This window comes from Balaenoptera ricei, chromosome 5 (assembly GCF_028023285.1).
Source record: "Balaenoptera ricei isolate mBalRic1 chromosome 5, mBalRic1.hap2, whole genome shotgun sequence".
Classification (NCBI taxonomy): domain Eukaryota; kingdom Metazoa; phylum Chordata; class Mammalia; order Artiodactyla; family Balaenopteridae; genus Balaenoptera; species Balaenoptera ricei.
Window position 1 is genome coordinate 26,595,421 of NC_082643.1, and position 12,304 is coordinate 26,607,724.

Genomic DNA, 12,304 nt, shown 5'->3' on the forward strand with positions numbered 1-12,304 from the left:
AGGGGTTGCAAACAGATCTCTTTTGCCAGTCCTGGCTGCCATCCGCACTGTGCACCGTGTGGAGAGCCCTGGGCATAACATGAGGACAGGAGGGGGGACCCTTTCCTTCACAGACGCTCTGTCCTGTGAAACAGCATGGACATTTCAGAGACTTGGCCACCTCTTTGCTGAAATAAATACTTCAGGTCTCAGACACTGTTTCCATTCGGCTTGTATTCATTATGAGTAAGAAAAACTGGGTACTAAACTTTAAGAAAAGAATCCCTTTAAAAAGAAAACTGCCAAAGGACCTATGGCATAGCACAGGAAACTCTGCTCAAAATTATGTAACAACTTCAATGGGAAAAGAATTTGCAAAAGAATAGATATACGTGTATGTATAACTGAATCACTTTGCTGTACACCTGAAACTATCACAACATTGTTAATCAACTATATGCCCATATAAAATAAAAAGATTTTAAAAAAAAGAAAACTGTCAAAAAAAAGACATCTATCTTCACCAAGGATGCTATTTGACAACCCATCACTGTGCTGGGCTCACAGGATCAAGAGGCACCTACGGCTTGGCTGAAGACGACGTCTCTTCTCAGCGTCAGCATCAAACATTGGGGAAGGCTGTAGGCAAGCTCCTGAAGGAGCACGAACGTCAGGGACTGCTTGGCTCGATTCACCACTTCTCCCATGCAGTCCTTCAGGGTAAGGATGAGGGGATACAACTGTTCATACCAGTCCTCTGCGGGATGGATGGGGCATAAGAACAGCGGGATAGATGAAGGAAGGTCTTGGAGGATAGAACCAATTTACTTATTTTTTCAGTGAAGTTCTACACATTATTAAGGAGTCACAAAGATTAGATTTAAAGATCTCTGATTCCAATCTCTCCTCTGAACTCTGGGTGTCTATTACCAGCCACCCACTTGGGTGTATCTAACTCATTAATAGTAGAAGTCTTCTCCTCCCTACTCATCTCTGATCTGTGCATAGCCTGTATCTTAGTGGATGGTGCCACCAAACTCTTCCTATGCTGGACACAATTTCCTGGACTTCTTCTACAGTCTCCACATTTACTGGGTCATTAAATCAGTTCTACCACCAGAGTAAGCCATCAAACACTCATCTTCCCCCTTGCCCTCTCCCATCATCATTTATCCATCTCCTTCGGACCACTTTCTATTCCGTTCCATAACTGACCCCTCTTCCTCCAGTCATATTCTACTCGAATCCTTTCTCAACAGAGTTGCTAGAGGGGGCTTTCTAATCAGTTTGAATCCCATCACTCACTCTTTTGCTTCCTTAACTAAAACTATTTTAAAGACACCAAAACATTCAGAACAAAGTCCCAAAGCATGACAGACCCTGCATTATCTGACCTCTGCCTACGTGTTCAGTCTCATCTCTCAGAACTTTTTCACTTGCAGCCTTGAGTCCCAGGTGAGCTGAACAACACGGATTTCCCCAAACCTGTTCCCTCTCATCTCAGTGTCTTTGCAAATCCTATCTCCAATCCTGGAGCACCTTCCCCCTACATATCTTCCTGACAAACACTTTATCCTCTCTGCAGACTCAGTTCAGGGTTTCTCTCTTCCAGGAAGTCTTCTTGATTTTCCCCTTAATCCCCTCCTCCCCCCATCCCTGTTTACTAAAAGTTTGCATCCAGCTCCTTGCTCTTACTGTTCTAGAACGATCCATGCTGTTCTGCAAGAAAGGGAGTTCACTGAGGGTGAGAAATTTCTGCTTTAATCACTGAATCTCCAGAAGCTAGCATAGCACATATTCAGTTTTTAATTGAATGAGTAAAGTTATAGTAAATATAACAAAAGTCTTTTAAAATATAGACATGTAAAAGAAAATCAAGTTTTTGACAATATTTGGAATTCAAATAGCTTTCCTTCAAATCAGGATACAAAATTGAAACCATCTGTGCTTTTTGTATGTCTAGAAATTTAACATGTTTCAATTATATAATTATGACTTTGGCATGTGAAATAGAAACAAGTTATATTCTATTTCAGTTTTTTTGGAAATCAAACCCCTGACAAATGTCAAACATTATAAATTCCAGACAGTGTGCTATTCCATTAATATATAAATAAATTAACAGTAGTGGGAAAAATACAAATATGCTTGAAAAGAAACGAGCGAATGCTGAAAAATTAATTATGAATCAAGATCTGAAGTGGTATGACCTTCTCAGTTTACAAAAGTGACTGATGTGAAAGGTCAATAATTAGTTAAAACCTTGAAAGAGTTATAGGTAGTGATGAAAAGAATCGTAATCACTATTGTACCATATCTATTGTCACTTACTTATTTTATGTTGTGGTGAAATAGATTAGATGAAATAAACCAAAATGGGTGAAAGGATAATTAATGGCCCCAACTCAGTAAAAACATGTGCTCCTGTTAATACTCCACGTAAATGCTTATGTGATGCTATAATGCAAAATACATTAGGAATATTAGGAGTTATTATTTTAAAATATTGTAGAATTAAGTGTTATGATAGAAATAAAAAAAAAAACACTAGAGAAAGGGGAATTCAATGAAGGCCTATTAAATCTGTAATCATTTAATAAAGGAATCACTGTGGGCAGCCTAGGATGAGATATGAACAGTGGTTCAAGTGAAACAGGCATTCGGTGACTTGATTTTTACGTCATTAGTAGCTGTAAAAAGGGCAAAAGGAGGTACATTAGACTTATTTTCAGAATAAAAGACACATCAGTAGACACCAAGAAGGAATATTGGATATTCCTATTGTTATCATATTTACATTCTTTTATCTCCCATTCTCTCCTACTCTCTTATTTAATTATTGTTCTCAATATGAATGTGCACAAACACACACACACACACACACACACACACACACACACACAACAAATATCTCAATAAATTGACCCAGATGTAGATCTTAAAATAACAGACTGAAAACCTATTTTGTGCTGAGGTCTGCAGAGATGAATTTCTACTGAAGAATTCTCCTACATAAAATAAAGCCTGTGTGCAGTAGGTGGCGCTGTTTTATCAGGCTGAAGTAGAACTACTTGGTCACTTACTCCATTCAGGTAACTGATTTATACTCTTTTATATACTTGCATAGTTCCCAAACAGCAGGTACATGTTGTCTGGGCACTTTACATCCTACTCTCCTGTGTCAAGTGGTCAAAAACCTGGCCAAAAGTGTAATAGGCTCTTTCTATTAGAAAATGGAAAATTAACTTAATTTTTTTCCCTTGGAAGATACTAAGTGACAGGTCCAATTAAATATAGCTGATGGTTTTCTTGAAGATCTTTAAAACAGGAATCTTCACAGATTTCTTCATTAGCATCAGGATAATTTCTTTACTCACTTCTAAACCTATCTTCACACTTATTTAACCATTTGACTCAATCAGAAATTACAATGACATTAAAAAAGAGACAGAGAGATCACCTGATTTCTAGTCCTTCTAGAATAAAACTGAGGACCTGGAAAAATAAATAAATACACTGAAATTCTAAATCTAGGAGTGTTGTTAGGTATTTGTCTGACACTAGCAATATTCCAGTGTCTCTGTTTATTATAATTATATATACTTTTTTATGGCTAAAAGTTAAGGAAAATGACAATATAAGAAAACATTAATGATGAATGAGAAAATTACAAGTTGGTGAGCAAGGTAGAACGGCTTAAAGATAGTAATAAGCTTCCTATAAAGAAGCATACTTGAGAAAGCTAAAAATACATTTTTTTTTTTCTAGAATAAAAGCAATTGAAGTTCAGCAGATAAAGGAAAACCTCACTGGCAAATGCAAATTGTGATGGCTTCAGGTTTTTTTCCCTGTTAATATTCACCCAGTGTAAATCTCAGGTTCTGAAATAAACACAATGGGGTGTGACAGGCCAAAGAAAGGCCAAAGTAGTCAGTTCATAAACAGCCTTTTTGCTCCAATGAGCATTCCAAATCACTCTCACAAAGACAAAAGAAATGCTTCAGTTTTCTCTTTAAAAATATTTTTGGGAACAACAAAAAAAGCGGTAGCCCCTGACAGCCCTGAGACCACTGTCATATCCCTCTCAGCTTCCTGTCTCTCCATACTTACAATTTACATGGGGTTTATTTTGTCCTGATGGGAAAACCATTTTCCGAGAGGGGATAAAGATGGTGTTTGTTCTGTATTTTCTAGTCCAAGGAAGAAATCTTGAAATGCACACATCCACTCTTCTGAGTTTAGTTTCCTCACATTCCAACTGAGATTTTACACACACACACACACACACACACACACACACACACACACACACACACTCCTGATATACAAGGACACAGGGTAGTTAAGGGCTCACCACAATATAGTCACTGCACCTACACCTCTCACAGAATCTAACTGGCCCAGCAGGCACTTAAGTGCCCACATCGTTGATTCTATCCCCTGGGCTCCTTTTAGTGACAGAGGAAAATGTGAAGAGAATGTTCTAGTGTCTCGATAAAAACTTGCTGAAACTCCTTAACCCTGAGACCAAGAAGCAGAGTCTTTCCTCAGGAAAGCATAAAATGCGTGTGGCTTTGCTGAGCTTTTCCTGAGCTTTGTGAAGTGTGTTGGAAGGCATCCAAGCAGAGACTGTCTTCCAGCCCTTTACTCGTTTCTCTAACGTATTCAAGTGAATTCACTGAAGAATTCAAAGAACGACTGCCGGGCGTCCCCCCTCACCTCCTCCACACACCATCTATTTCCTGTACAGGGTGTTCACGTCCTCTGAGCTCAATGGCTCTTAGGTTGCTCAGGAGAAAAATAAAAGAGCCAAATACCAACCAACGGTAGCAGAGCATAATGCTTTCTTTCCAATTTCTGAGCCACTTTCTTCTCAGGTGCTTGGTCTCCTTCTCTCTTTTAAGATAATGAACTTCATGGAAGCTTGTAGACATTGTTATTTTTGTTATCACCACTTTTTAGACATGGGGGTGGGGGGAAGAAAAGCTCACAGGTTGCATGCCCGTTAAACTTTATGCAAGGAGATAAGAGAAGAAATGAGCCTGGCTCTTAGGATTCGCCTAAGTTAGGAAGATGATGAACCGTGAAGCCAAACAATTAGAATGGCCTTTAAGGAGGGTGATAAAATTTCCAAGGTTCTGAGAGGAACAGAGACCCATCCCACAGCTGACAGGGTTTTTATAGGATGCCCAAACCTCAGGTAGCACAGAACTGGCAGTGAGTTCAAGGTTGGGGGCTGGGAGTGGGTATATCATATCCCTGCCCATAGAGTCCTTGTTGGTTTTGAAGAGCCTATGTCCTCCATCAACCCAGAGGTGGCTACCTATGTGCCCCTCTGTCTTTTGGGTACAATTTTACAATGTGAACATCAGCGCTCGGAGGGGTCAACTAATAATAAGTCTTCCTCTCCAGATACCTTCTAGCAGGACTCCTTTGTATACTACACATGGCCAACTTTGGTCATAGACTCTAGACTCCCGGTCATCAGAGGCCTCCAAATATCAGCCATATCCCTGAGATAGAGGACACAGAAATGAGGCTAATCCAGACAACAGATGTGTAATCAGGGAAAGAAAAGCACCTGCTGAGGCTGGGTTGCCTAGAATGACTTCCTTGGCCACTCAGAATGACCTCCTCCAAGTCTTCCTAACTCCTTGCCCATCTTTACACTCTGATTCAGGAATCAATTTTTTAAAAAACCCTGCATTTATCGTTCTTTAAAAAATGCTAACCTGTCTTCCTTATATCAATTTCCCCTCTTTTTTCATTGCCATCATGAGAAATACATTCGTCCTGCAGTATCCATGGAGGATTGGTTCCAGGAACTCTCGCGAATACCAATAACCAAGGATGCTCAAGTCCCTTCTATAAAATGGCATAGTACCATCATCCCTCCGTATCCGCGGGTTCCACATCTGGGGATTCAACCAACTGTGGATGAGGAACCTGCAGATACAGAGGGCCGACTGTATCCTTATTCGTTAGACAAATAGAACCTCTTCAATGTGAGGTCCTATGGTTGATACTAATATTGAAACTCATGGCCCCTACCATCAAGGACCTTAAAATACAGAACCCATAAACTAACTGGAGGAGGTCAGAAGTGGGACTGGGGGGGAGCGGGGAAGGGACTGAGCTGACTTTAAGGACTTGGAAAAGGCAGGAATAAAGGGGAAGCAAGTGTGGAGCCTGAAGCCATAGGAAAAACCAATGGAAAACCAGGTGGGCAGTCACCGTGGTAGGCATAGGCAATGGAATAAGTAGGGGTGGGGAGAGAAAAAGGAAGGGGCAGAGTATGGGTGAGCAGAGAGCCGAAAGCTAAGAAGCAAGGCCAAATCTAGAAATAATGGGTATCAGGTAGGGCAAGGTTAATGATAAGCCTGGGAGGAAGATCCCATATAAATGTGGTACCTTCCTTTGCATCGAGTAGGAGCAGTCTTAAAGGGTCCAAGGGTATTCACACAAAGAACAAACGTGTATCTTCAAGTGTTATCATCGTAGGGTCCAGTGAACTATGGTCCAAGGTAAGTGACTGATCTTGGCACCTTCCAGTTGTATGAGAAATGAGTGGACTGCTCAACTCGACAGACTGCTAGGAGAAGGACAAAGGCAACTCTTCTCACGTCAAGGGAACCTTATTTGTTTAAGTCCTGCCAGTCTGAGAACAATGTCATAAAACTTTCCAGTCTTGCTCTTAGAAAAACAGTAAAGGAAATGCATCACCTGATATCCTGCTTAAACTTCTCATTTCATAGCACAAAGTTGAAAGCCTTAAGTAAATTCTGCTAAGACAGTTTCCAGGAACTAAATCCATTAATCAAACAAGTTCTGCATTGGTTGTAGCACAAAAGTTTTGAATCAGAGTTTACGCTGGACCAGGAAGAGTCACATATTCACATTTCTTGAGCTTATTTTGCCTTTTGGCCTAAAAAAATCTGTAACCTCAGGGCTCTGACCTACAAACACACTGAGCTTTTAAGAATAAGTGCGTAGGTCATAGGTCATTGAGCAACCTAAAATCACCAATACATCTACATCAGACAGCTCTTGTCATTTAAATTTTGTCCAGTATCTAAGATTGAGAAAAGAGGGGTGGTAGATATTGAGTTGATGAAAGCCTGATTAGAGCACAGGCACCCAGAGGGGAAAGGGAGATACATATCTACCCTGCAGCGAACTAGGTGAGTGTAGTAGTTCAAGGCCAGTAAAGTTCAAGGCCAGTGGAATACAGTGCACCCTTTGAAAAATTATTTCTACGAATCCAACAAAGCCTCATGTAAACAGATTCAACTGATAAGTGCTGAGTAAGTAGGCAAGTAACCAAACATAACATAAACAGTACCATTTCTCACTCTATTCCTTAATTATATGCCCCACAGTTTCCACATGGGAGATATGAATCTTTTTTCTTTGCCTATCCCAGTTTCTCTGTGGGAGTGAGTATCATCAGATTTATGAGAACGCTAAATAATATTTCAATTGTAATTATGAATACTTGGCAATTCTTAATTTCTGCATAAGGTACAATTCCATAAACTTTTAAGAGATACCGATGGGATTGATTTTCATGAAGTTATCTCATAATACTGCTAATTTGTGTCTGATAAAACTTAACATTTTGCTCAAAGGGTGATAGCAAAAAATTATCTGTACAGAGTTAAGATTAGAGATGCTTTTTCCTGGAAAGAACAGAAGCAGTGCAGCATCGTGGTTGAAGGGACAGGCTCTCAACTCAGACCACCAGGGCTGGAATCCAGGTGCTGCCACTAGACTTGGCGTGAAAGTGCACAGGTAACTTCAACTCTCTACTTCTTCATCCATTAAATGTGTGGAATTATTCCTATGAGTGTTGCAAGAGTGAAATAATAAAGGCAGTATCTTAAAAACAAGTTTTAGCACATATTAAGCCACCCCAAATTGTTAGCTACTATCTTTAAAAAGATGGAAACAAATATAAAGTCATTTCGACATGTGACCCAATGTCTGTCCACTCACCAGCACTTATTTCTTATGCTCTTCCTTCTCTCCTATTTCTGTGGATGACTATTTGTTCTATGGCTAAGACCAGCTCCTCTATCCGTACAGCAGGTCTCACCCCCTCTCACTACTGAAGAGTATCACTCAAGCAATTCTCTCCCCTGCCTCTGACATCATCAGTATTTCCTTTGTTACTGGATCATTCCCATTAGCACACACACGGTTATCTCCCCATCTTTAAAAAATAACCCTCTCTTGACCCTACTTCACGCTATAGCTTCCACCCTATTTCTTCTGCTTCCTTTCACAGTGAAAGTCCTCAAAGAGTTGTTCATACATGCTGTCTCCAGTTCCTTTTCTTCCTTTCCCTCTGAATCCTCTTCACTGGGGCTTTAATCCCTATCTATTCTAGTAAAGCTACTCTCATCAATGTCACCAGTGGCTTCCACGCTGCTAAACCAGTCACTTCTCAGTCGTCATTTCACTTGACCTACCAGCAGCATTGGGCATGTTGATCACTCCTTCATGGAACACTTCCTAACCCTGGATTTCAGGATATCATGCTTGGTGGTCACTCCTAAACCAGTGGCCACTCCTTACCCAACTCTGATGCTGGCTCCTCACTTGTTAACATGGAGCTGTGCCCATTTGTAATCTGTAGGTCATTTCCCTCTTCTCTGGACACTCAATTCTTTGCTGACATTATTCAGTTTCATGGCTTTAAGTACCATCTATATGGTGGCAATTCCCAAATTTAGATCATTTATCTAAACCTCTCTCCTGAATTTCAGGTTTTTATATCTAACTGCATACTTGATATTTCCATGTAAACTTAACATGTTCAAAGTGAACATGTTTCTGTTCCTGACCACAAAACTTGTTCTATCCAGAGTCCTCCCCAACCACTCCACGGCCACCCATCCTTCCAGTTGCACAGGCCAAAAGTTGTCCAATGATTCTTGACTCCTCCCTTTTTTCTCAATCTCCCATCCAAACCATCAGAAAACTCTGTTGGCACCACCTTCAAAGTAAGTACAGAGCCCAGCTAACTTTCATCATCTCCACTGTGTTTTCTTATTAGTCCAGGCCACCATCATGTCTCACCTAAAGAATTATGCTCTAGGATTGGATTCTATTGGATTCTAACTATTGGATTCTAACTGGTCTATACCTGGTTCTACTCTTTCCATCTACAGTCTAATCTCAACATAACAGCCTGGATGTTAAAATCTAAGTCAAATCAGATTAATCCTCTGTTCAAAACCCTCCAATTACCTCTCGATTTTCTCAGAGTAATAGCCAAAGTCAATACAAAGACCCTGCATAATCCTTCCCCCAACAAGTTACCTCTAAATTCATCTTCTACTCTCTCCTCTTCACTTTCTCTGTTCAAACCAAACCAGCTTCTTTGCTGTTTCCTGATCATGGAAGGCATACTTATGCCTCAAGGTTTTTGCCTTAGTTGTTTTCAATGCCTCAAATATCCTTACCCCAGGTATCCACATGGCTCACTTCCTTACCTCCTTGTGTCTTTGTTCAAACATCAACTTCTCAGTGAAGCTTGCACTGACTACAAAACTTCAACAATATTCCAAAACCTTTTTACTTCGCTCTATATTTTTCCACAGCATTTGCCACTGTTAACATATTAGGTAGTGCCCTTATTTCTTATGTTAGTTTTTTATGTCGAGAGATGTAAAAAGAATACAAACTTCAGGATGTCAGGTGTTTTGTATGTTTTGTTCATTATTGTATCCCAGTGTCTAGAATAGTGCCTGTATAGTAGATGCTCAACTAAAATATGTTGAATGACTAAAAGAAAAAAAATCACTTTAAAAATAATGTAACATCTTTATTATCGTAAAACTTCAGAACTGGAAGAGACCTTAAAAATTTGCAGATGATCTGTATTTTACCAACAAAGAAAGTGAGGTCCAGAGAATCTAAGCAATGTGCCAAAGGTCATGCAGCCAAATTAGTAAACTGTGGACTTGCCAAGTATCTTGGCTCTGGGTCAAGTGTTGTTTTGTTACATCAAAATTCACGGCACAATTTTTAAGGGAAACAACATTAATTTTCTGATAAGACTAAATGTTCAACAATGTCATAGGGTACAATTATTATTGGAATTCTAAGTTTATAATAAAAATCTCTGTGTCATCTTTTATTTTTTACCAAATTTTAATTTTAACTTGTAAGTGTATTTTAAAAGTTGTCTCACCTGCTGACCTGTGAGTTTAAAAAAGCCTCATTCATTGATGTTTCTTTCCTAATGAAATTCTAAACATTCATGTGTAGAAATTCATGGACTCCAGGAATATTAAGGAATGTTAAGCGCAAGTTCCGAGGATATAATGATTTTGAAGCATGTTTGCATAAATATGCATGTACACTGAAGATAGTCAATAATACCAAGAAAACCTAAGCATTTCTTGTCTGGTAGCAGTAATAGATCAAGGTGACTACGTGTTGGACTCTACTTGCCAAGAATCATGTTAGGCTCTGGAGATTCAAGAGCAAATCAAAAATACTTGGCATATTTTCTCACAGAGCCAAGACTAGTAGGGGAAATAACATTTAAAACAGCATTACCAATAAATCAGAGATACAGAGGCTGCAAACTAGTGGCCCATGAACAGCTTCATTTGGCCCTCAAATGTATTTTATTTGGCCTTCCTCACATTGTAATAATTTTAAAAAATCTATTATCAACCTTTTAAAAATTGGGATATTTTATATAAAAATTCAGCGTCACTTGAAAAATCAGAAGATATGGTAACTTTAGGTCCAGATTCCCCCATGGGAATGATTGGCTATAGCTGTAGTGGTGGCCCTCTTTTTAGGGACATTTACTTCCTAGTTTGCTCCAGTGTCCATCAATTTCACCTGACTCATTCATGTTACCCTGCACAATGACTGTGGGCCTTTGTACTTACAACCCTTGTAGAAAGCATGATTCCATCATGTGCAGAATCCAATGAAAAATAAAATTGTGAGACTTTTGTTCAAAAAGCAGTAAACAAGCTTTTTTTCTTTCTTCCTCAGTGGTATCTCTCTCGGCCTGTCATGGTGATTTCCTTTTTTTTTTTAAAATTAATTAATTAATTAATTTATGGCTGTGTTGGGTCTTCGTTTCAGTGCAAGGGCTTTCTCTAGTTGCGGCAAGCGGGGGCCACTCTTCATCGCGGTGCGCGGGCCTCTCACTCTCGCGGCCTCTCTTGTTGCGGAGCACAGGCTCCAGACGCGCAGGCTCAGTAATTGTGGCTTACGGGCCCAGCCGCTCCGCGGCATGTGGGATCTTCCCAGACCAGGGCTCGAACCCGTGTCCCCTGCATTGGCAGGCAGATTCTCAACCACTGCGCCACCAGGGAAGCCCTGTCATGGTGATTTCTATTTACTCTTTCATGTCATAGTCCTTTGGCATGGGAATGCTTGTGTGCAGAGCTTCAAAGGCACCCAGACTGACCCTGACTCTCCAGCACTCACGCCCAGGTCCCTTAGCAGGTGAGGGTGGGAATGGGAGATGGTCACTGGACTGGACAAGGATGGGGAAGCTAGGCAGGCACTGGAGAATCAGGGAGACAGAACTGGAGATGAATCAAGTCTCCAAGTCCCAGGCATAGCCTTCTTTGCCCATTATTTATTTACAACACAAAGCTAACACTATTAAAAAAGGCAAGATGGTGACCACAGAGCATTAAACCCAGAGCAAAGGGTCCTGCTGACTGAGGAATTCTGTGCACTTGCAAGTGGTCCCCCGCTTGTCATGCCAACTCTGGTCTGAAAGATCAGAAAAGGTGCCCCAGAAGATGTGAAGACTGAGCCTGTGGACAGTAGAGATGGGCAAACCTTTGAAAGCCTGGCATTGAAAAGCACAAGGTGAGCTCTCCAAAGAGTCCAGTGTGGCTGGATCAGGAAGGATGAGGTAGGGTGACATGAAGAAGATGGCAAAGCACTTGAAGAGGCAAGTGGGAGTCTGGGAATTTAGAGCCTTGTAAGATAAGGAGAAAACGTAACCAACAAGTGAAGCATTAGCTATGACTACCTGGGAAATCATTCATCAAGATATAAAGAGCAAACATAAAGGTAAGTAAACACACATGCAAAACTGCTCTTAAAATTTAAGCATTCCTTGTCCAACAGTTATTCTGCAGACCCAGTTCTTTTTGACAAATTCAATCAGGGATCACTCTGCCTGGATGTGAATCCTCGCTCAGACGCCTACCAGCTCTGTGGCCTTAGAAGCACTGCTTAACTTCCTCACCCATAAAATGGGGATAAAAACAGAACCTCCCCTATAGGCTTGCTATGAGAAGGAAGGGAGGCAGGGATGGAAAGCTTAGCAAAG

The 12,304-nt window shown here is 40.5% G+C and overlaps 1 protein-coding gene across 8 annotated transcripts in view; it reads right to left on the bottom strand.

The window, feature by feature from the left end:
* Positions 1 to 12,304, bottom strand: part of INPP4B (inositol polyphosphate-4-phosphatase type II B) — a 758,305-nt gene that overhangs the window by 89,324 nt on the left and 656,677 nt on the right. For all 8 annotated transcript variants that reach the window (XM_059922536.1, XM_059922531.1, XM_059922530.1 and 5 more), the window contains one exon: positions 564 to 736. In XM_059922536.1, the coding sequence (XP_059778519.1) occupies positions 564 to 736 (173 nt within the window). The remainder of the gene's footprint in view (positions 1 to 563; positions 737 to 12,304) is intronic.